At 40.0% G+C, this 24,182-nt stretch overlaps 1 protein-coding gene across 1 annotated transcript in view; it reads left to right on the forward strand.

Moving 5' to 3' along the window:
• Positions 1–24,045, forward strand: part of LOC137624270 (protein lin-9 homolog) — a 66,322-nt gene extending 42,277 nt beyond the window's left edge. The window contains 9 exon segments of the mRNA XM_068354808.1: positions 6,045–6,175; positions 6,661–6,796; positions 8,243–8,389; positions 12,348–12,488; positions 12,656–12,901; positions 18,492–18,531; positions 18,534–18,697; positions 18,926–19,108; positions 19,889–24,045. Of these exon segments, the coding sequence (XP_068210909.1) occupies positions 6,045–6,175; positions 6,661–6,796; positions 8,243–8,389; positions 12,348–12,488; positions 12,656–12,901; positions 18,492–18,531; positions 18,534–18,697; positions 18,926–19,108; positions 19,889–20,089 (1,389 nt within the window). The 3' untranslated portion in view covers positions 20,090–24,045.
• The last annotated feature ends 137 nt before the right edge of the window (positions 24,046–24,182 follow it).

Consider the following 24,182-nt stretch of genomic DNA (forward strand, 5'->3'; position numbering starts at 1 on the left):
TGCGTCCGAGGGTTCGTCTGTTCGTGCCTGTCGTTCACCTAGTCCGGGACCTCTTGCATGCTCCCAAGAGGGGAGAAGTAATGTCAAACGACTTATGGGTTCGAGAGGCCTTGATCAACGAACAGACGTTTTCCCTCTATGGTATCGGGTGTATCTTACCAAGATCTCCCCTACCATAAGACGAGAGAGACGTTGTTTTTCCTCGTCATCCGAAGGCTTTTCGCATAAGAAACCTGTCACAAGGTTTCGAAGCCCTTGAGCGAAAGTCAGTCCTTTCAGGACAGGTCCAGCGTCCTGGTTACAACCATTAGGACAGCTCTGACCCTATGCAGTCATCGGATAACTGCTCGCCGCCTAACAAAAGCGTAACACAGACTCCGAGAGTCTTTTTTTGTTGGCAAAGTGTTGCGGTCACAGACGTTACCCTCGTCTCTTACCACAACCATTTCCGTTGATCCTTAATGGGTTGTATGGCAAGACATGCAGTATATGCTTGCCTCCCTTATGGAAGACTATTCTGCCGATTAGTCCGTTGAGTCTGGCCGTTTATCTCATCGATATCCTGGCTTTCAGCCAACCTAACGTTCCTTTGTGCTTACTGTTGACGTTGGCGTAGCTTAGTCACGTCAGTCAGGTTGTTTAGAACCACACTCGATGCGGTCTCGTGTGGTTTTTCAGCCGCATTTGGAAATTAGGCCACTTGCTGATGCTCCTGTTGACGTTCAAGACGTTCACTAACAATCGGAGTTGACTTGTTTTGACGCTGTGCGTCAACCTCCGCATTCTAGAGTTGTTTTGACTGCTCAGTCTAGGCAGTCAAAGCAGTCTCGAGTGGACGCTGTGCGTCCTCACGCACCTGTTGTGGTTGACAGTTCAGTTGTTGACAGTTCACAGACTGTCAAGCAGTTACATGACGTTGCGTTCTGGTCCGCTACTAATGCACCAGTGAGTGTGGACTCTGCTTGTAAAGCATTGCCACCACGGTAGGTCTCTCCCTTGCTTGAGACTCAGCTTTTATCGGACAAGGTTCCTGTAGATGAGGAAGTTGCTGTTCCCCATCCTACTGATATTCCCTTGAGGACTCTGTCAGATGGAGAGGAGCCTAAAGCTGCTTAGCCTCCTATGGACTTTAGTTAAATCATGATGATTTTTTTAAGGATCTTTGTCCGGATCTTTTTGTAACTGCTGCTCCTCGTTCGCCTAAACGTCAGAGCTTACACTAGGCCTAGCTACTTCGAAGCCGTTGTTTTTAAGCTAGTGCTCTCTCGCTCTCCTAGAGAGCTTTACGTTGGCTAGGCGACTGGTTTTTCACCAGGAGGAGTTTGGGGGATACAGCCTTTGCTTTCCCTTCTTTTAAACTGGTTTATAGAGCGAGAGTCTGATATGACACGAGAGAAGTTCTCGGCTTGGGAATACATGCCTCTGCCCAGATAGACTTCTCAATTCTCGTAGACTCTCCCTGGCGCCTGGCCAGGAGACGCTCCAAGTTTTTTACAGGTCAACTTCACAACTGTTTTCGAGCCTTTGAAGTTTTGCTGTACAATTATGTCATGCATAACAAGGCTTTCAGGGATGGTAAGCGATACCGCCTCAGTCGCTAACCCCGTCTGTTGCTGCACCTGCTCCCGTAGACCCTAAATGGGCTTTGCTGCAAGACATGCAGTCCAAGCTTGCGTCCTTGATAGAGGACTTTAATGCGGAGAAGGTTGCTACCGAACCCTCTGGCCAACAACCTTCCAACCGGTCGGTTGTGCGCCCTGTTGACGCTGAGGTAACCTACTCGCGTCTGCCAGTTGAGGTGGTTCCTCCACCGATGCGACCCAGTGTGGGTTGCCAGCCGCACGTTGACGTTAAGCGTCGCTCGGAGGTGGTTGTTGACGTTCAGGACGTTCAACAACCAGCAGAGGTGACTTGTTTTGACGCATTGCGTCAACCTCAGCAACCCGGTAGGGTGTTGACTGCACAACCCAGACGGTCTAGACAGTCTCGGGTTGACGCTGTGCTTCCTCGCGCACCCATGGTTGTTGACAGTTCACAGGCTGTGCAGCAGTTCCATGATGTTGCGTCCGGCTCCGTCACGCATGCACCAGTGCGACCGGACTCAGCGAGCCAGACGTTGCCCACTCCGTTGCCGTTTCCTCATCAGTTTTCGAATGAGGAACCCTCTAATGAGGACGTTGCTGAACAACAAGACGATCAGCCCCCAGAATAGATCAAGCCCTGCTATCCATCCAGAAGATGCTGAAGAAGGAACGCTGCTTAGTCAGGCTGTGGATGAGTCTGGTAGGGACGCTGTCATCCGTGGAACAATTTGTCACTAGGAAGACTACACCTCCGTCCTCTTCAATACCATCTAGCTTTTCACTGGAAAAAGGACAAGACGCTAGAAGCGGTCTCGATCCCGGTTTCCGAAAAGATAAAGTCTTGTCTGACTTGGTGGAAGGACAATATCAACTTAAGAGAGGGTCTTCCCCTGGCTGTTCGGACTCCCCACCACGTTCTCTTCTCGGACGCATCGGACTTGGGCTGGGGCGCGACACTAGACGGTCGGGAATGCTCAGGTTTGTGGAACTCGAGTCAGAGGAGCATGCATATCAACTGCAAGGAGCTGTTGGCAGTTCATCTGGCCTTGATAAGCTTCGAGTATCTCCTTCGAGGCAAAGTGGTGGAAGTAAACTCGGACAACACCACGGCCTTGGCGTACATCTCCAAACAAGGAGGTACCCACTCACTGACGTTGTACGAGATCGCAAGGGACCTGCTCATCTGGTCAAAAGGTCAAGACATCTCCCTAGTAATGAGGTTCATCCAAGGCGACTTGAACGTCATAGCAGATTGTCTCAGTCGGAAAGGGCAAGTAATTCCAACTGAATGGACCCTCCACAAGGATGTGTGCAAGAGACTTTGGGCCACTTGGGGTAAAACCATCCATAGATCTCTTTGCAACCTCGCTGACCAAGAGGCTTCCAATCTATTGCTCTCCAGTCCCGGACCCAGCAGCAATACATAGATGCTTTCCTCCTAGATTGGTCACATCTGGATCTCTACGCATTCCCACCGTTCAAGATTGTCAACAAGGTACTGCAGAAGTTCGCCTCTCACGAAGGGACAAGGTTGACGTTAGTTGCTTCCCTCTGGCCCGCGAGAGAATGGTTCACCGAGATACTTCGATGGTTAGTAGACGTTCCCAGTAGTCTTCCTCTAAGGGTAGACCTTCTACGTCAGCCACACGTAAAGAAGGTACTCCAAAGCCTCCACGCTCTTCGTCTGACTGCCTTCAGACTATCGAAAGACTCTCGAGAGCTAGAGGCTTTTCGAAGGAAGCAGCCAGTGCGATTGCTAGAGCAAGGAGAGCGTCTTCCATTAGAGTCTACCAATCGAAGTGGGAAGTCTTCCGAGACTGGTGCAAGTCAGTTTCTGTATCCTCGACCAGTACCTCTGTAGCTCAAATAGCTGTTTTTCTCTTATACCTGAGAAAAGGACGATCCCTTTCAGCTCCCACTATCAAGGGCTACAGAAGCATGTTGGCATCAGTCTTCCGGCATAGAGGCTTAGATCTTTCCAAACATAAAGATCTGCAAGACCTCCTTAAGTCTTTTGAGACCACCAAGGAGCGTCGTTTGGCTACCCCTGGATGGAATTTAGACGTGGTACTAAGATTCTTCATGTCAGACAGGTTGGAGCCGTTACAATCAGCCTCCCTGAAAGATCTCACTCTTAAGACTCTTTTCCTGGTATACTTAGCCTCGGCTAAAAGAGTCAGTGAGATTCATGCCTTCAGCAAGAACATCGGATTTTCATCAGAAAAAGCCACTTGTTCGCTACAACTTGGTTTTCTAGCCAAAAATGAGCTTCCTTCTCGGCCTTGGCCTAAATCTTTCGATATCCCCAGCTTATCGGAGATCGTAGGCAATGAACTAGAAAGAGTCTTATGCCCTGTTAGAGCTCTTAAGTTCTATTTAAAGCGTACTAAACCTTTACGAGGCCAATCTGAAGCTTTATGGTGTTCAGTTAAGAAACCATCCTTGCCTATGTCAAAGAATGCTTGGTCAGACTTTATCAGATTGTTAATACGAGAAGCTCATTCACATCTGAGTGAGGAAGACCGAACTTTGCTTAAGGTGAAGACGCACAAAGTTAGAGCTGTAACAACTTCCGTGGCCTTTAAGCAAAATATATCTCTGCAAAGTATAATGGACGCAACCTATTGGAGAAGCAAGTCAGTGTTCGCGTCATTTTACTTGAAAGATGTCCAGTCTCTTTACAAGAACTGCTACACACTGGGACCATTCGTAGCAGCGAGTGCAGTAGTGGGTGAGGGCTCAACCACTACAATTCCCTAATTCCTTATCCTTTTAATCTGTCTCTTGAAATGTTGTTTTTTTATGGGTTGTCCGGAAGGCTAAGAAGCCTTTCGCATCCTGGTTGATTTGGCGGGTGGTCAAAGTCATTTCTTGAGAGCGCCTAGATTAGGGGTTTGATGAGGTCCTGTTGTATGGGTTGCAACCCTTGATACTTCAGATCTTAGGGGTCGATCAGCATCCTAAGAGGATCGCGAGGCTCCGTAAGGAAGACGTACTTAAAAGGCAGAGTAATTGTTCAAGTCGACTTCCTTACCAGGTACCTATTTATTTTGTTTTTGTTATTTTGATAACTTCTAAAATGAAATAAAAAACTCTTAGCTCATAAAAGTGTAAACATATATTACTGGTCTCTACCCACCATCCTGGGTGTGAATCAGCTATATAATCACCGGCTAAGTTAAATATTGAAAAATGTTATTTTGATTATAAAATAAATTTTTGAATATACTTACCCGGTGATTATAAATTAAATGACCCTCCCTTCCTCCCCAATAGAGACGCAGTGGGACGAGGAGAAAATTGAGTCTTTGTTTACATTGAGAGCTGGGTATCTGGTCGACAGATGGCGCTGTTGGGCACACCCGCAACCTGTGTAGCGATCGCTGGCGAGTTTTTCCGTAGAGTTGTCTGTCGAGCAACAGAGTTGCAGCTATATAATCACCGGGTAAGTATATTCAAAAATTTATTTTATAATCAAAATAACATATTTCAATGCTATATCTTTTAAACTATTGGAGAAGATACAATTTGAAGGTCAATAAGTATAGTTTTGAGATACGGTCATTCAAAATTTTTCCTTGTATTTTTAAAAGACAGCATTAATAAATCACAATTATTATGAATTTTATGTTCCTTGTTTGATATTAATAAGCGAAAACAAAGTTTTTTTTATCATAATTTAATCATAAATGAAGATCCCTAAGCTCATTATCTTTGCTTCTTTAGGCGAGATGGTCGCTCCTTCATCATCTCTTTCACCAGCTCCTCTAATTTCGCCGACATTACCCACTTCTGAACTCTTATTAGAGCAAATTTTCTTCTTCTTTATGTTAGGGAGGGGTTGAAATTGTCTTTTCCTCTTTGAAATGATGAAATTCTTTCTGAAAACGAGAAAAACAGGTGTAAAAAACACCGAATGTTTGAGGTCAAACTCAAACGTGTACTCTTTATAAGGTTTGTGGTAGGTGGTAGGACTGAAGGGTTTAATTTACTGTGTAATACATTGTCTTGTGACTCGTGGAATCTATACAGGTACCATTGCTCAATTTGTTTTATATTGAAATGTAATATCAAAATTTACAATTTTCTTGTAGGGAACAATGTTTATGGTTAATTGGGTTAATTTTACTAATTACCCTGTAACTATGAAAGTAAGAGGAATTTTGACAAAATATATATTGTATAGGCATTCTCCATTGCCATACGAAGCTCTGTTAATTTTTTCAGGATTTTGTGGTATTCTTCCTATACCCTTATGTATTGGCATTCCGGCCAGTCCCCTTAAAGACATATTATGATGGTGCAGTCGACCATTGTTGGACACCTCAGGAACAAAGTTGTTCTTTAGTAAATCCCAGCTGATGTCACCAACTGAAGCAGATTAAGATATTAAAATATTTGGAGTAGTGGGCAGTATTTGGATGGTGAAATTGTTTTAAAAGAATTTTCAAATGTCAACAGGAGCCACAGACAATTACGACACCGGACAAAAAGGTAGCCCAGCAGAATGGAGTCAGACTACGAAATTTCTTGAAGCTTCCTCAAGCCCACAAATGGGTCTACTTTGAATGGTTTTATTCAAATATTGACAAGTGAGTACATGGCTTGATGTAGCGAGTAATACTTCCAAGTTTATTTATTAAGGAGACACAGTTTTTCTTTACCTTTGCAATGTCCCTTCTATTAAGTTTTACATTGGAATTTTAGTTAGATTTAGAAATTGTTGATGGCTAATTAAATTTATGGCTATTTTTTTCAATCAACTGTACATCTTTAGTTGAAGTTTTTGATTTGATTTTGTGTTAGGTATCAATCAACACATTTTAAAATTATTTCCTATTGTGTAAGTGCTATGTTATTTATGTTAATCTTCCCAATACTTTTATATGCCTGTTAGCCTTTAGGCCTTCACTCATGACAGAAAGAAAAGACAGTAAAGTAATTAGAGGCAGCTAAGGAAAATAAAGCCTTTTCCTTTTTGTCTGTCTGTGCTTGGTGACTTATCAAATCTGGAAGGTCCACTATATAATTTCATATAACGAGACGTAAATCTACAAGGAGTCTATTTTTTATGTAGGCCTTTGTTTGGAGGGGAGAACGACTTCCAAATTGTTTTGAAAGAGGCCTTTCCGCAGCTGAAGACAAGGAGGTTGTCCCGCCGCCAGTGGGGCATGATCCGCCGAATGATGGGCAAACCACGACGTTGCTCTCAGGTACGATGAATCCTATCCTCTTCCGTTTCTTCATCTATTGCATTTTACTTTGTAATTTTGTATAGTACTTTCATAGCATGGTAACGGCAGTATTTAGTCTTTCTAAGGATTTCAAAAGCAAATTATTCATCTTTTCTACAGTTGATCTTTTCAGAGATTTGTGGGAAGTTTTTACTCATATACTGTATAGAATTGTCAGAATTAATCTGTAGACTATAAAGTCAGTTTTATTTATTGTTATAATTTTAAATGTGCAAATAGGAACAAGGTAAACCACAAGAAGCTGGTTAGTAGGTTGGATGAGCCCAGAGGTCTGGACCGAAAAGTAAAAGGCAGTAGGAAGTACTAAGAGCTATTGCTAAAACATGTTATTGAACCAAAGAATGTGAGTTTCATGTTGAAGGTAGTGCTTCGTAATTCAAGTAATGTTAAACCAGGAATGTTAGTTTTTTAAATGGAGTTATACCACACATTTGTAGATTTTTGGAAGGCATTCATAAGAGTACTACTCAGAGTATTGATTAATTATCCTTTATGAGAGCAGGTGTTACTATAAACACTTCTCAGGTCGAGTTTTGTTTCCTGAAGATATTATAAATGTTGAGATTTCTAAGATCAAGATGGTTGGGACATGTTGACCTCCGCCAATAAAGTTGAGAGGAGGTTATTTTTTCACCCATCTTTGTCCGTTAGTCTGTGTTTGTGAACAGCTTCCTGGCCATAATTTTACTCAGAGTAGTGAAAGTTTAAGGGATTATGTCTTATGTTAAGATGCGGAAGTGATTCAATATTGAAAGACTTAAGTCAAAGGTCAAGGTCAAGCAAAAGGTCAGCCGAATTAACCCTAACCTTAGCCCTAAGTTCGTACTTGGTTGTCACGCAGACTTCAAATATGCCTACGGTCTAAATTGATTCTGGGAAAGGTAAGCTGGTTTTTTAGAAATGAGCTGTTGTGGCAAAGGTCTGAACTCTGAGTGGTTTTCTAGTAGAAGAATTAAGCAGTGGATATGGCAGAACAAAGACCAATAGCAATGGACAAGAAATAATTGGATAAGCAAATAGGAGACAACTTAGGCCTACGGGGACTAAAGGATAGATAGAAGATAGACAACTTTCTTACATCTTGTTGTAAAAATGATAGATGATGATTTTGTTGTAACACTTGTCCTTTTGGAAATTGCGGATTTGTAGCCTATACTGGACAAGGAAACCCCGAGTTGAAATTTGTTTCATTGGTAGTTAAATCTAGATCAAGGCTTCTTTTCTGACTGCACATATTTGATTAAGTTGTGTCCAGAACAGGAAATTTATGTCGGTTGTCGTTTCTAGGAATTTGGAAAACGGGTAAAAAATTTGGTCTATTGTTTGATAGCTCTGGGAACGTTGTATTTTGAAAAAGTATTTGATAACTATATATTGATGTGTTTTTATTCTTTTTTTTTCCAGGCCTTTTTTCAGGAGGAGTGCCTTGCGTTAGATAAAAAACGGCAGGTTTTAAGATTATTGCAGCAACGTAAAATCACCGACATAAACTCGTTAAAAGATTTCCCATTGCCAGATCAAATTCCAATGCAGCTCGTCATTGGTACAAAGGTATGTGTTATAATTTGTGACTGAATTCATTAACCATTTATTATAAGTATAAAACAGAGAATGCAATCTGGGAAGTACAGGGTGGTTTTAGAAGAGGTAGGGGTTGTATGAATCAGATTTTTACAGTTAGGCAGATATGCGAGAAATATTTAGCAAAAGGTAAGGAGGTGTATGTTGCGTTTATGGATCTGGAGAAAGCGTATGATAGAGTTGATAGGGAAGCAATGTGGAATGTGATGAGGTTATATGGAGTTGGTGGGAGGTTGTTGCAAGCAGTGAAAAGTTTCTACAAAGGTAGTAAAGCATGTGTTAGAATAGGAAATGAAGTGAGCGATTGGTTTCCGGTGAGAGTGGGGCTGAGACAGGGATGTGTGATGTCGCCGTGGTTGTTTAACTTGTATGTTGATGAAGTGGTGAGAGAGGTGAATGCTCGGGTGCTTGGACGAGGATTAAAACTGGTAGACGAGAATGATCATGAATGGGAGGTAAATCAGTTGTTGTTTGCGGATGATACTGTACTGGTAGCAGACACAGAAGAGAAGCTTGACCGACTAGTGACAGAATTTGGAAGGGTGTGTGAGAGAAGGAAGTTGAGAGTTAATGTGGGTAAGAGTAAGGTTATGAGATGTACGAGAAGGGAAGGTGGTGCAAGGTTGAATGTCATGTTGAATGGAGAGTTACTTGAGGAGGTGGATCAGTTTAAGTACTTGGGGTCTGTTGTTGCAGCAAATGGTGGAGTGGAAGCAGATGTACGTCAGAGAGTGAATGAAGGTTGCAAAGTGTTGGGGGCAGTTAAGGGAGTAGTAAAAAATAGAGGGTTGGGCATGAATGTAAAGAGAGTTCTATATGAGAAAGTGATTGTACCAACTGTGATGTATGGATCGGAGTTGTGGGGAATGAAAGTGATGGAGAGACAGAAATTGAATGTGTTTGAGATGAAGTGTCTGAGGAGTATGGCTGGTGTATCTCGAGTAGATAGGGTCAGGAACGAGGTGGTGAGGGTGAGAACGGGTGTAAGAAATGAGTTAGCGGCTAGAGTGGATATGAATGTGTTGAGGTGGTTTGGCCATGTTGAGAGAATGGAGAATGGCTGTCTGCTAAAGAAGGTGATGCATGCAAGAGTTGATGGGAGAAGTACAAGAGGAAGGCCAAGGTTTGGGTGGATGGATGGTGTGAAGAAAGCTCTGGGTGATAGGAGGATAGATGTGAGAGAGGCAAGAGAGCGTGCTAGAAATAGGAATGAATGGCGAGCGATTGTGACGCAGTTCCGGTAGGCCCTGCTGCTTCCTCCGGTGCCTTAGATGACCGCGGAGGTAGCAGCAGTAGGGGACTCAGCAGTATGAAGCTTCATCTGTGGTGGAAATGTGGGAGGTTGGGCTGTGGCACCCTAGCAGTACCAGCTGAACTCGGCTGAGTCCCTGGTTAGGCTGGAGGAACGTAGAGAGTAGAGGTCCCCTTTTTTGTTTTGTTTCTTGTTGTTGTCGGCTACCCCCCAAAATTGGGGGAAGTGCCTTTGGTATATGGATGGATAAGTATATATCTAGAATTGGATGTTATAAACTTAGGATATGTAATATAATTATTCTAATTGATTTCAACAAAATTAATATTTAAAATATTTATAGAAATATCTAGTGTGGCAGGAATATCTTCTGGTTAGGGTCTCAGTTAATTCTTCTATTTCACCTGTAGTCCTAAGCAGTGACAGAAACTGAAGGAAGTTTCCTCCATGCCATTATTAACAAGTCTTCGTGCATGTACTGCCATCACTTGACGCAATCTTCCAGTAAATCTAACAAGGTCAAAATGTCTCCCTCACTAATTCTTCTTCTGAAGAAGGTTAATTAATGGCTATATAGCCTCGTAAAGCCTTTTTATCGGGAAGAATTGTTTAATGTGGCTGCTACATATATTGCCTTGAACTTGTAGTGGCTATAGGAGTTTAAGGTGACATTTGATTGTTTTTAGAAAAAGGGAAACATTACGCACTGCAAAGGACTTCAAGACCCAAGGCTCCTTGCCTTTCTCCTTCTGTGGGTCCCAGTATTTCCTCTTTTCTTTCCTCAGTGGAGTATTTTTCTCTGTTGGAGCCTGTAGGATTATAGCATCCTGCTTTTCCAATTAGGGTTGTAGCTTAGCTTTTATTAATAATATAGGATACTCCAGCCAAATGTACCTGGGGACTAACCATGGCTACCACTAAAGGAACTGCCTGGTCTCTTTTAAGTGTAAGAGGACCTATGGGACCCTGCTATAGGAAAGATCATCCTATAAATCTTTGAGACCTAAGTCACCCTCATCAAGCAGGAGAGAAATGGTTATGGGAAAAGCTAACTCTTATCAGTTCAGAAATGTCAATCCTGCAAAACCTTGCATGTGTCTACCTTGCGAACAAGAAAACAAGGCCCGTTAAAAATGGGTTGACACATCTTATTAGTCGAGGAAAATAAATATGGAGACCTCATGGGTAGTTAAAACTGCAACTTTCCTCCCAACCTTTCATTCACAATTACACATCCTTAGGAGTGGTAGAAATTGATTCTGTTGTTGTCAGGTACTGTAATTTTCCAAGTTGAAGATTCACCGTTGTCGTGTCGAAAATTATTAAAAGTTTCCTTATCCTAAGAGCCATAGAAATTCATAGCTTTGAGTACTACTGGATTTTGAAAGACCAAAGAATTGCAAAAATGGATTCTAGGAGGTAGTTGGCCGAGCAGATCACAGGTGATATGGAACATATCTTGCGAGAAAGGGAACAGTTACAGGAGTAGCAAGTCAGGGACTTGATAACAAAATTTCCAAATTATTTATTCAACAAGGAGACGGCTCAATGTAGGTTTAACAGGACTTGAGAAGTGACCATTGAAAAGTTGTTAATATATCTATGATCTGAAAAAGTTTCGTCTCCCTAGACCAGAAGATTGATATGTTAGTCATAGAAGTCACCTGAACAATCTGAGACACAGCTAGCCGTCCAGGTAACCACAAGCATCTACTCGAGAAGAAAGGCTATCATGTCTTGAAAGCTCATTTTTCCTCTGTGTACTAGGTAATTCTGGAGATGAAGAATAATCCTAGAGGACAGACTCATTTTTCCTCTGTGGACTAGGTAATTCTGGAGATGAAGAATAATCCTAGAGGACAGACTCATTTTTCCTCTGTGGACTAGGTAATTCTGGAGATGAAGAATAATCCTAGAGGACAGACTCATTTTTCCTCTGTGGACTAGGTAATTCTGGAGATGAAGAATAATCCTAGAGGACAGACTCATTTTTCCTCTGTGGACTAGGTAATTCTGGAGATGAAGAATAATCCTAGAGGACACACTCATTTTTCCTCTGTGTACTAGGTAATTCTGGAGATGAAGAATAATCCTAGAGGACAGCTCAGAACACCATGAGGTGGAGAAGGCTGAATCTCTGCTCTAAAATACAGTAGCAGGAAGCATCAGAGGTTATATAAATGTGAGGCAGGATGATGCGAGGATCAGGAGGTCATCTTTTAAGTGGTGGAAATGAGGTAATCCACAGTGCTTATTGGTTTTGGCATTGGAGACAAGTCCAAAGCAGCAGGTAGTGTGGCCATGGGTGACGTGTCCTTTTTAGGTTGCACCATAGTGAGAGGGGAAACTGATTGTGAATGTATCCTGGTCTAGGTTTTACAAGGCAATCCAATCCTTGCATAACTGTAGAAGGTGAGTTAAGATGACGTGGTCTGAAGGTTTTCCAATCAATTCTTTTTTGGGAGCTAGTGTAAAAAGAGATTAGACTGAAGGAGCTGGAAGTGGGGGAAAATTAGGTCTTAGGCTCAAAGCCATCTTGATTTCAGCAACCTAAAGTGACTGGAATTTACATGGAAAGAATAGCCCTCAAAATGATCATCTGTCATGATGTTTGGAGTCTGCTTATTTTTATTTCTATTTGTATCCTGTTATTAATGATCATTGTAATTTATACAGGTCACAGCAAGAATACGAAAGCCAGAGAATGGATTGTATACTGGTGTAATAGACGCAGTTGATACATCAGACAACACGTACCGAATAACGTTTGACCGTCATGGTATTGGAACACATTCCATTCCTGATTACGAAGTCTTGGTAATGTTTAGGATTCTTATTGTTAAACGCAAACTTATGAATAATTTATTTGGAAATATTGTACATGTATACTCTTGTAATTCCATTTTGTGATAAACTTTTTTTTTTTATATTGGTAGTTATTTGTGTTGTTTTTCTTATACTTTTGTTTGAATTTTGCCTTTCAGTCAAGTGAGGGAGCAGAAATAATGCCCCTTTCCAGCTTTTCGCAAAAGTTCCGTCCAAGGCCCCCTCTGGGTATGGTGACCCCTCCTAGACCCATTTTGCCGAAGCTCGAACCAGGAAGCGGCATGGACAGCCCGGCACTCTCGCTCACCAATGATCCTATATTAGCGCAGTCTCCTCTGAAGTCCTCAAAATTATCAATGGAAGATACTCTGGGTGGATTCCCTGTCAAATGCCTTGTTCAAATTGTAAGTACCAGATCTTTTATTGTTGTTCTTTTAGGGTTGTGGTGGCCGATTTGGTAACGTCCCTGACTGGTGAACGCCATACTAGGGTTCGAGTCCCGCTCAAACTCGATAGTTTCTTTGGTCGCTCAAACTCACCATCCTTGTGAGCTAAGGATGGGGAGTTTGGGGGAGCCTATAGGTTTATCTGCTGAGTCTTCAGCATCCATTGCCTGGGCCTCCTTGGTCCTAGCTTGGGTGGAGAAGAGGTCAGTCTCTAGGTCATTGTCCTGCTTGATAGGACAATGTCAATGTCCCTTGCCCCTGCCATTCATGAGTGGCCTTTAGACCTTCAATGCTGCTTCCACACTAAATATAGGTGGTATTTTATCCTAATACGGAACAAATATATCTTCAAGAGACAGAGTTTTTATAATTTCTATTATATCAAAATTTGAATGTCTGTGTGTGCAGAAATTATGGAAATTTGTTGAGGAGGTTTCTCTACTTTATTTATAATCCATTGAGCCTTCTCACGTTACGGATAAAGGTCCATGTAGAGCTAATACTGTCTTCAGTAAGTTTCCTAAAAAAAAAAAAAAAAAAAAAAACAATTTGAAACTTTTGATCGAATTTAACATTTAATGTCGGCAAATCAACAGCAGTGAAGTTTATGCTTTTGCAAAAATGGATATATTTTTATGAATTGATAAGGACAAAGTTGTGCCTCCCAGCTACTAATTGTACAAATTTTTTGGACCCCAGCTCCACTCGCTTTAAAGCATTATACCTTATCTATGTTCTTTATTTTGTTGTCAAACCTGTTTTAACTTTTACTTAAGGGTAACTGCAGGTTTTGCCTTTATTGCAATCTGGTGCTGAATTACTTTACAGACCCCAGCTTATAACAATATAGCTCAAATTCATAAATCACATTCATTTAGCTTATTGTGACGTTTTAGTTGCTGTTTGACAGTAAATAATAGCTGTCTTTTTCCCTCACAATTTTTTTATTATTTTGCATTTACTCTAATTGCTTTTCTGAAGAGTACGGAGGTTGAGTCTCATGATACGTTTATTGCTGTGCAGCCAGTGCTGATATATGGCAGATCCTTTACATGGGGGATAGCCCTGTCATTGCGCCTCACTCGATACACTACAGTCACTACTCGAGTGTCTTTGCAGAATTTCTTATGCCCCTAGCTTACCTCAGGTTATATCCTTCTACTTTATATCTGTTCTTATTTCCTTCCATCTTCCCGTTTGACCTCTTTAACATTTCTCCACAGTTCCACTTTAGCATTAACTGGCTTTGCATGCACCAGTGATAATCTCTATTTATATCTTGATTAGTTATCTGCCCTTTTAATTTTTATCTTTTCCACTTCTCTGTTCTTATGACTGTCTGGCTTTTTCAGTGTCCTCTTAATCGGGTTTTCAAATAATAAAATATATCAAATAGCCTAATATGAATTGAGAACCATTAATCAGTGTCTAGATTGTTTTTAAAGTATAAAGAGTGCTATTTTGAAATAGGTACATTTTAACAGACTTAATATCTTTGGATGGCAATTTATAATCCAAACTTTTCCTTTTCATTCATTATCTTAAGAAAGCTGACATCATCCTTGCCAGGGGTATACTACTTGCTCTTGTGATAGTGTTAAAAGTTTGTGTATAAGTGAGCCGTCTTCTGACGCTGGTCTTGTGTTAGTTATCTCTACCTTGTTTGAGCATCTGTCCAACATATTATTAGACTTTATAGGCCTTTTGAGAAGAGTGCTATTTTCTCTATTGGAGCCCATGGGCTTATAGCTTTCTGCTTTTCCTACTAGGGTAGTAGCTTAGCAAGTAATGATAATAATAATAATAATGAAAATTATAATAATAATAAAGCACATTTCACTTTCTCCTATGAAGAGAATAGGATACCATCCATTAGACTCTGCCATGCACTTGAAGAGTTTTGAGCAATTTTATCAACATGAAATAATATTCTATAATACCACTTAACATTCATTCTTCAGAGCCCCCCCTGGTACAATTCCAGCCCCCTCCGTAAGGCTTCTGATAGAGAAGTCACACTCTCGACTGTCTTATTAGCCTTAGGATTGGCAAACTGCTTGGCATTTTTAAATATATATCTATTTACCAAGGCACTTCCCCCAATTTTGGGGGGTAGCCGATACTGTATCAAACAAATGACCAAAGGGGACCTCTCCTCTCTCCGCTCCTCTCAGCCTGACAAGGGATTTAGCAGAGTTTGGATGGTACTGCTTTTGTGCCACAGCCCATCCTCCCCCGTTATCTACCACAGATAAAGTTTCATACACTGAAGCCCCCCCAAGGCGACCGGAGGAAGCAGCAGGGCCTTCCGGAACCGAGTCACAATCGCTCGCCATTCATTCCTATTTCTAGCATGCTCTCTTGCCTCTCACATGTATCCTTCTATCACCCAGAGCTTTCTTCACTCCATCCATCCAACCAAACCTTGGCCTTCCTCTTGTACTTCTCCCATCAACTCTTGCATTCATCACCTTTATCAGACAGCCACTTTCCATTATCTCAACATGGCCAAACCACCTCAACACATTCATATCCGTTCTAGCTGCTAAATGATTTCTTACACCCGTTCTCACCCTCAGTAAATCGTTCCTAACCCTATCTAATCGAGACACACCAGCCATACTCCTCAGACACTTTATCTCAAACACATTCAATTTCTGTCTCTAAGTCACTTTTGTTCCCCACAACACCGATCCATACATCACAGTTGGTGCAATCACTTTCTCATACACAACTCTCTTTACACTCATGCCTAACCCTCTATTCTTTACCACTCCCTTCACTGCCCCCAGCACTTTGCATCTTTCATTCACTCTGACGTACATCTGCTTCCACTCCATTTGCTGCTACAACAGACTCCAAGTTCTTAAACTGATCTACTTCCTAAAGTAACTCCATTCAACATGGCATTCAACTCAGCAGCACCCCTCCTTCTCGTGCATCTCATAACATTACTCTTACCCACATTAACTCTTGACTTCCTTCTCTTACATATCCTTCCAAACTCTGTCACTAATCGACTAAGCTTCTCTTCCGAGTCTGCAACCAGTACAGTATCATCCGGAAACAACAACCGATTTACCTCCCATTCATGATTATTCTTGTCTATCAGTTTCAATCCTCGACCAAGCACTCGAGCATTCACCTCTCTCACCACTCCATCACCAAACAAATTGAACAACCATGGCAACATCACACATCCCTGTCTCAGCCCCACTCACTGGAAACCACTTGCTCACTTTATTTCCTATCTACTACCTTTGTAGAAACTTTAGTGCTTGCAACGACCTTCCACCAATTCCATGTAACCTCATCACATTCCACATCGCTTCCCTATCAGCTCCATCATTCGTTTTCTCCAGGTCCATAAATGCAACATACACCTCCTTGCCTTTTGTTAAATATCTCTTGCATATCTGCCTAATTGTAAATATATGATTCAAACATCCCCTACCTCTTCTAAAACCACCCTGTACTTCTAAGATTGCATTCTCTGTTTTTTCCTTAGTCTTATTAATTAGTACTCTACCATACACTTTTCCAACCACACTCAACAAACTAATACCACTTGAACTACAACACATGCACATCTCCCTACCCTTATATAGTGGTACAATATACATACACACCCAGTCTACTGGTACCATTGACAACATTAAACAATCACACCAATCATTCAATCTCACCCCCTTCCTTTAAACATCTGTTCTCACACCATCCATACCAGGTGCTTTTCCTACTCGTTCCTCTCTTGTAATCTCTCTCTCATTTTCATCTCCCATCACTGGCACCTCAACACCTGCAACAACAATTATATTTGCCTTCTATTATCCTCAACATTCAGTAAACTTTCAAAATATTCTGCCCACCTTTTCCTTGCCTCTTCTCCTTTTAATAACCTTCCATTTCCATCTTTCACTGTCTCTTCAACTGAATCAGCCTTCCTTACTCTCTTCACTTCTTTCCAAAACTCTTTCTTATTCTCGTCATATGAACGACCCAATCCCTGACCCCACCTCCAGTTGTTGCCGCCCTCTCTTCCTCAGCTCCCGTACGCTTTACTTCCACATTTTTCTCTCTATATCTTTCATACTTCGCTACACCATTACTCTGCAGTTATTCTTCAAATGCCCTCTTTTTCTCTTCCACTTTTTTCTTCATTCCTTCATCCCATTATTCACTACCCTTCCTCATGCTGCCTCCAACAATCTTCTTGCCACACATCACGTGCAATCCCAACAATTTTTTTTTTTTTACTAACTCCCACTCCTCAAATTTACCAGTTTCTCTTGCTTTCACTCTGTCATATGCTATTTACAACCATTCTTGATATTTACTTTTCACCTCAGGTTTTATTAACTCTTCAACCTTCACTACCTCCCTTTTACATCCCCCACTCTTTTGCTGCAATTAATTTTTCTTCCACCAAAAACTGATTAGCCATACCTCTAAACACGTGCACGTCTTTCAATCTTCCAAACATTCTTCTAGTTATCAACACATAATCCATTAATGGCCTTTCTACCACTCTTCCATTTGCCATTTATCTCATTATTATCTTTCTTTTTGAAAAACACTAGAACTTATCATCATCTCTTGCTCAACACACACATCTACCAGTCTCTCACCACTCATTTTCACCTGGTATGCCATGCTTCCCAATGACACCTTCTACCTCTCCAGCACCCATTCTAGCATTTAAATCACCCATAACAACTACATAATTCCTTCTACCCAGTTTTACACACCCAGTTAATTCATTCCAGAATTAATTCCGCTTTTCTTCACTTTCCTCACAACCTTGGCCATACGCACAAACAAAAGCCCAACATTCCCTACCCAACCTAACCCTTACCCACATTAACCTAGATGATATCATCTTCCATTCCACTACTTTACCTGTCATCCTTTTTAAATAGAAACACATATTTTAGGTCCATGTGTTGAGATTATTCATTTGTGTCGGACGGCACATTGGTCAACTAGTTAGGGGTGAAGACTATTTACTGTCCATTACCCATGAAGTCAGGGTCATTGTAGGAGGTTAGCTCACTTCCAGCAGTGTACAGTAGCATTATTTAAAGGTCTTTGCAGCATCCTTCTGGCATTTAGCTATAATTTCTTCTTAGCCTTGTACTGCGTGTCTATTGGTGTCTTAACATCTTGACGTTTATTTAATTGTGCAGCTGCTGGGATTCCCCCCCCCCCCCCAGCTCTTGATAGCCTATGATACTATGTACTTTATGAGATGTTGATCACAAGTCGTTAGATGTCCCTTGGAACTTACAGTAGCTACTCAGGGTATTGTTTATCTGCGTAAGTTGTTTGCCCCCACCCAAGAAATGTCTGGAAGTTTAATTTTTTTTTGTAGATTTTATTGTAATCTTTCTTCCAATTGACCACCCAGGTAACAAGTATCATAGACTGAACCAACTTGTATTACTTATTCAATTACTTGAGGTTTTTGTATCTAGGAGAAATTAAATTTATTAAAAATGGCAATTTTGTTGCATTGGAGCGCAATTCATGATGGTTCATTTGTTTATAGGTACAGTTGTCGAAGATATTGCGAGCAAAGCGCGAAAAATACGATCTCTCAGAGAGATGAACGAGCAAGCGGAAAAGCAGAGAAGCTACGGAGAGGAGCTGAACGTAGAATTTCAACGTAAATATGCAGCGTTAGTACTCGAAATAGAAAAGCTAAACAAGGACCTGAATCAGTATCTTTTGGCTGTTCAACAGTTTTGCCAAGAGGTGAGTCTTTGTGTTTTTAATTTTTGGCTTATCCTACGAAGTTTTTATGGGTGTTATGTTGATTGGTGTCCAGTAACAGGCTCAATATTACACTTAATATTCATGATTACTTTCATCGGTGCCAGATACTTTGTGCAACATCTGATATTTTGTAATAAGTTTGTTGGTAATTTTTCTGGAAAGAAAATTTTTCCTCTTTTGTTTGCTTTGCATTTTTTTCCTCTGTAGATTGCTCCCGAACAAGGCATATCTGCTCCTACCTTATTGCCCAGCCAAATCAAAGAGAGATGCTATGAGGAGGCAGCCACTATTGTGGACGTGACTAATCACTCCAGCGGATCTCCTCAGGTGTCGAGTGCGTCGGTGCTTGATCTCATAACCAAACTTACATCACTGATGCTTCAGATTAAGGTAACGTGTCTTTCGTCCATAATTCTTTTCGGCCCTTTTTACGAGGCCCTTGGTTATTTCATCTCTGAAAGTTGGAGGTTTTTATAGCATGATATTTTTGAAAACTTCAAACTTGGATTTCATAAAATAGATCCAAGGGACAAGATCTATTTTAAAGGCGAAAGGGCTCAAAGTTGAAATTTAATCTATACTTCTAGATCATGAGTCACATAATAATATAGGACAAGGAATGTAATTTTGTTTTAAAACTACTTTACATATTATTTTAGTGTTGCCTTGAACCAGCTGACATGTGTTTATTCAGTTACTATATGCACAGCCATCAGCTTTGCTCTTGGGGTAGCCTATTAGAAACATCCCTGCTTGGTATCTGCAGGACTGGGGTCCGAGACCCGCAGACACTCTATAGTTCCTTGCAGCCTCACCATCCTTGTAAGGTATGGATGGCGGGTTAGGGGGAGATTATAGGTCTACATGCCCTGTCATTGCAGCTATTACCTGGCCCTCCCTGGGGTAGAGAGTTGCTTGGGCACTGATTACATGTATGTATAGTCAGTCTCTAGGGCATTGTCTTTGTCCCTTGCCTCTGCCATTTATGAGCGACATAAAAACTAGAAAAGAAAATGAGACCACAGACTACTGCTAGAGTTATTGGTTCTTTTGACTTTCCAATTAGTACTACGCTGGATCCTCTTTGCCATTCATGAAAATCCAGTGCATAAGATCAGCAGTGTGTTTGTATAAAGTGTAGTGCAGTTTCCCTTTCTTCCCTTTTTTCAGAATTTAGCCGAGACTGAAGTGAGTGCCTTCGAGTTAACGTCTCTTCAAGAAACACTCAACGAGATAAGAAATTCACTTGACGAGTCAAACAAAGTAGCATTCCAGAACAACATTGAAGTGCATTTGACTCATATCATGTCAGCCGTATCTCAGATGGGGACTTTACAAGCCTTCAACTATCACAACACTAATTCTCTATAGAGCAAGTCACCTGTCAAGCTTGTGCAATTGAGGTTGTTAGTGAATTTCAATCTTCTCTGAACATATGTAAATGTAATAGGTTTTTTGTACTATTGTTATGTAGATTTTTTTTTCTTTTATATTCTATTTTTTTCCCCTCCAGAGATAACATATTTGTCTGTGGGCATCCCAGGGTCATGTACCAATTTTGTAAGAAATTTTATGAAACCAAAATTTCACTCTTCCGTAGATCTTTGAAATATCCATAATCAGTGGATTCTAAATACAGAATATACTTTGGATGTGTTCTCTAAGGGATGTAGGATTTATCCATAAGTAACGGATATTGCTCGTGAACGAATCCAAATGTGAAGTGATAGGTTTCTTAAAAGATGAATTACAGTATTTGTGAATGAATAATTTCATTTTATCAGGTCATCGTTAATTATTTTAGCGAATGTGAAATTTGACGTCGTCATTCGTCGTTCTCACCTATCCGAGCGTGCATCCTTGGCTGTTAAGAGTCTACAATTATGTGTATTTCATATTTAACCAGATTTTTTAAAGTAATTAGTTTTCTTTGTTATTGAGTCTTATTACTAACATTGTCAGTGCAAATTTTTGTTAAGATATTTCATTTATGCCAAAGACATTTCTTACATAACAATTAAATTTGTGAACTGGCTGTTGAATAGGCATTTGAGTAAGACTTCGTTTGAAGCTTTAATTTTGTTTTTAATTTCAAAACTACTGTATTTTTGTCATGAAGTTTCAAAGTGAACAGTTCCAGGAATTTTTATTAAAAGGCTTCTACTGGACGAAATGAATTCTTTCATGAAATTACTAGAATCTTTGTCTTTCATTATTTAAATCTAACGAAAGGTAGGGTTGTGTTATTACAAGTTTTTATTATTTGTATATATGTGTGTGGGATATGGAACGTAGGAGGAAAACTATGCGTAATTATTATTTATCATAGTTCTACACATTAAAGAATTTACAGATGCTTCAACTTTTCTATGAATCGTAACATTGTGATGCTCTTTTGCTGAGCTAGGTAGTCTTATGTTAAAGCCAGTCCTTATTTTTTTAGGTTTTACTTGTAGTATCCATTTGTTTTTTTTTTATCTCTACTCTCTTTGCTAAAATTCTTACTAAGTAGAATGCTGCGGCTTAATTATAGCATTGACCATAGTTAAAATAACAACTTTTATGTATGAACAATTTGAATATATAATTGAGCTTTCTCTAGTAATTTACGTACGCTTTGTCATTTACCAGGAAATATAGTACAATATACTCTTCTATGTTTGCGAAAAAGGGGACTTTATTGTATGAGTGAAAAATATACAATTATTTTTGTACCTGATACTTAGACTGAAATGCAGTACATCTGTAGAGTCTTTTCTGTGTAGAGTTGTGACTCCTTGGTTTAATTTATGTTTTGCATAAGGATGCATCCATTTACCTGAAGCTTTTACTTGCAATTTTCAGTAGCTAGTTGTTATACCCTGTAGGGATCTACTGTACTTTCAACATAATGCCACTGTGAATGTTAGTAAAGGAGTTTTACAGCATTCTCTGTCTCAGGTCAACTGTTTCCTTTGGTCTTTTCACTTAGCTGTCAAGATTCCTTGACTTATTTAGCTCCTTTTTTCATCTCGTAAATAGTGCTTCCTTTGTTGTCTGGTTAAACTTCTTGACAATACTATGCCTGTAATTATCATATTCCTGAGGAACCATTAAGTCACTTTCAGACTTATAATGCCAATTCAAAGAATGTGGTAGTAGATTAGAGGGGAAAATGGAAGAAAGACTTGTGTTGAAGTTGCTATGTGTATGTTTAGTTGTGAAAAAGGAATGATTGATATGAAAAGGAAAGGAACAAAAACAATGCTGGAAATCTTAGAACTGTAATCTAAAGTTTAGAATTGGAAAAGTTGAGGTTTGCCACCGTGTCGTTAATTGTGGAACAGTAATAATTTTACCGAGTGCACGTAAGAGGGAAGGGGATAGTAGGAATGTAATGCATTTTCATGTTGGAATTTTATTTTATTTTCATTCTGTAATCGAAGAAGTCCTTTAATACAAAGAGGAAAGGGCGTATATGTAAATCTGATATAAATAAGATTCGGTGAGAAAGTGCACAAAATAGAAATGTATTGCGAACTAGTCCAAGACTAATTCTAATAGGAAAAGTCTAATGGTTTGTAGTGGCCTGGTGATAGCGTCCTTGCCTTGTGATTGCCAGACTGGGTTTAGAGTTCCGCTCAGACTCGTTTGTTCCTTTGGTCACTGCAACCTCACAATTCTTGTGAGCTAAGGATGAGGTTTTTGTGAGAGTCTATAGATCTATCTGCTGAGTCAACAGCAGCCATTGCCTGGCTTTCCTTGGTCCTAGCTTGGGTGCTGATCATATGTAATATAGTCAGTCTCTAGGGCATTGTCATACTTGATAGGGCAATGTTACTGTCCCTTGCCTCTGCTATTCATGAGCGGCCTTTAAACCTTTAAAGAGGTTGTCCGTCCAACTAATATACCGGTCACCAAGACGATCTTTACTTTGACCTATAAGGACCAAGTTGTCAGAAGCAGTCAAGAGTTACTGGAGTTGATTTGTTTATTAATTTTTTGAATCAGTTCGGTTCAGCTTCTCAAATGGATGCATCTTTATCTACCTTAAAATATTTTTGTTTGCCGTATTGTAATTGAAAATATTTATTTTCAAAATTACGTTTTAAGATTTTGTTAAGTAGGAATTACTAAAGATGAAATTATTTTAATATATGAAGCCTTTGTGTTAGGTATTTCTCAAGTAGAAAAATTTCTAGTCGATAGTTTTAAAAGATTTATGGTGATTAGGAGTTCTAGGCAACTAGAAATTGTGTATTCTAGTTTTGTTTATAGTTTGTTAAATGAAGTATCCATATTTGTATCATCATAATTTCAATTTTTATACTGCTCTTTCATTTTATTCTGAAATAAGTTTCTTGGAAGCTTAGTCATTTCATCCAAATACAAACGATACGTACTTATCAAACAGTTGCCGGTGAGTCTTACAGGAGTGTTGAATTTATCATTGAAATTTATGTCATGCTTGTTGGTTTAAATAAGGTTGGTGCCTCATTTTCAGAAACTATTTTCTTTATATTGTTTTTTTTTTATTCTTTATACTGTATAGATTCTTGTGGCCAGAGAATATATAGTCTCTGGTCTTATGTGGTAATTTTTGTCATCTCTAAAATCCCAAAGTTTTTAGCACCTAAAATTTCCAGGCTTGAAGTCTTTAAAATACCAGTTATTGATGTCCTTCACTCGTGTCCCACACTCACTAGGGATGTGATTGGCAGTCAACTTTAATGCCCATTTATTATATAGGTGGCATTAAAGGTAAGTACTGTATGTTTTCAAAAGCCGTTGTATTTCACTTGGTGGTTTTGCAGTTTCATAATGTACAGTAATCAAAATTTGCTAAGGAACTCGGAAGAAACTCGTGTAGGAAATTCGGATTTTTTTTTATCTTTCGTGGTCACCCATACAGATTAGGAACACCATCCTTTTTTCAACAATTCCTTATTAGAGGTACTGTATTATTTTATTATTAGCAGTACCAGCCAAACTCGACTGGTTCCCTCATCAGGCTGGGAGGAGGAGAGAGAGGAAAGGTCCCCTTTTGTTCCTTTGTTTGATGTGGGCTACCCCCAAAATTGGGGTAAGTGCCTTGGTAAATAGATTTTGTTATAAATCTGTTGGTGTTCAATGTAACTCGTGGAATTCTTCTACAAAATCATGGCCGTGGTTAGGTTTGGGGACTTGATCAGATAGTAGTAGTTTATATATGAAAGATTTATTTTAATATTATTGTTCTTAAACTTCTCTCGCTGTTTTTACTTATTTCCTTTCCTCACTGGGCTATTTTCCCTGTTGGGGCCCTTGGACTTATAGCATCCTGTTTTTCAAATTAGGGTTGTAGCTTAGCAAGTAATAATAATAATTATTTGAACTTCTATTCCAGTGGAACCATCATGGGATATAGGAAGAAATCCTGATTCTGTAACTAGGTCTATACTTTTGGTAAGCCTCCCCCCTTTTTCTCTTGAGGAATTAGAAATAT

The sequence above is a fragment of the Palaemon carinicauda genome, chromosome 31, assembly GCF_036898095.1.
Source record: "Palaemon carinicauda isolate YSFRI2023 chromosome 31, ASM3689809v2, whole genome shotgun sequence".
NCBI lineage: Eukaryota > Metazoa > Arthropoda > Malacostraca > Decapoda > Palaemonidae > Palaemon > Palaemon carinicauda.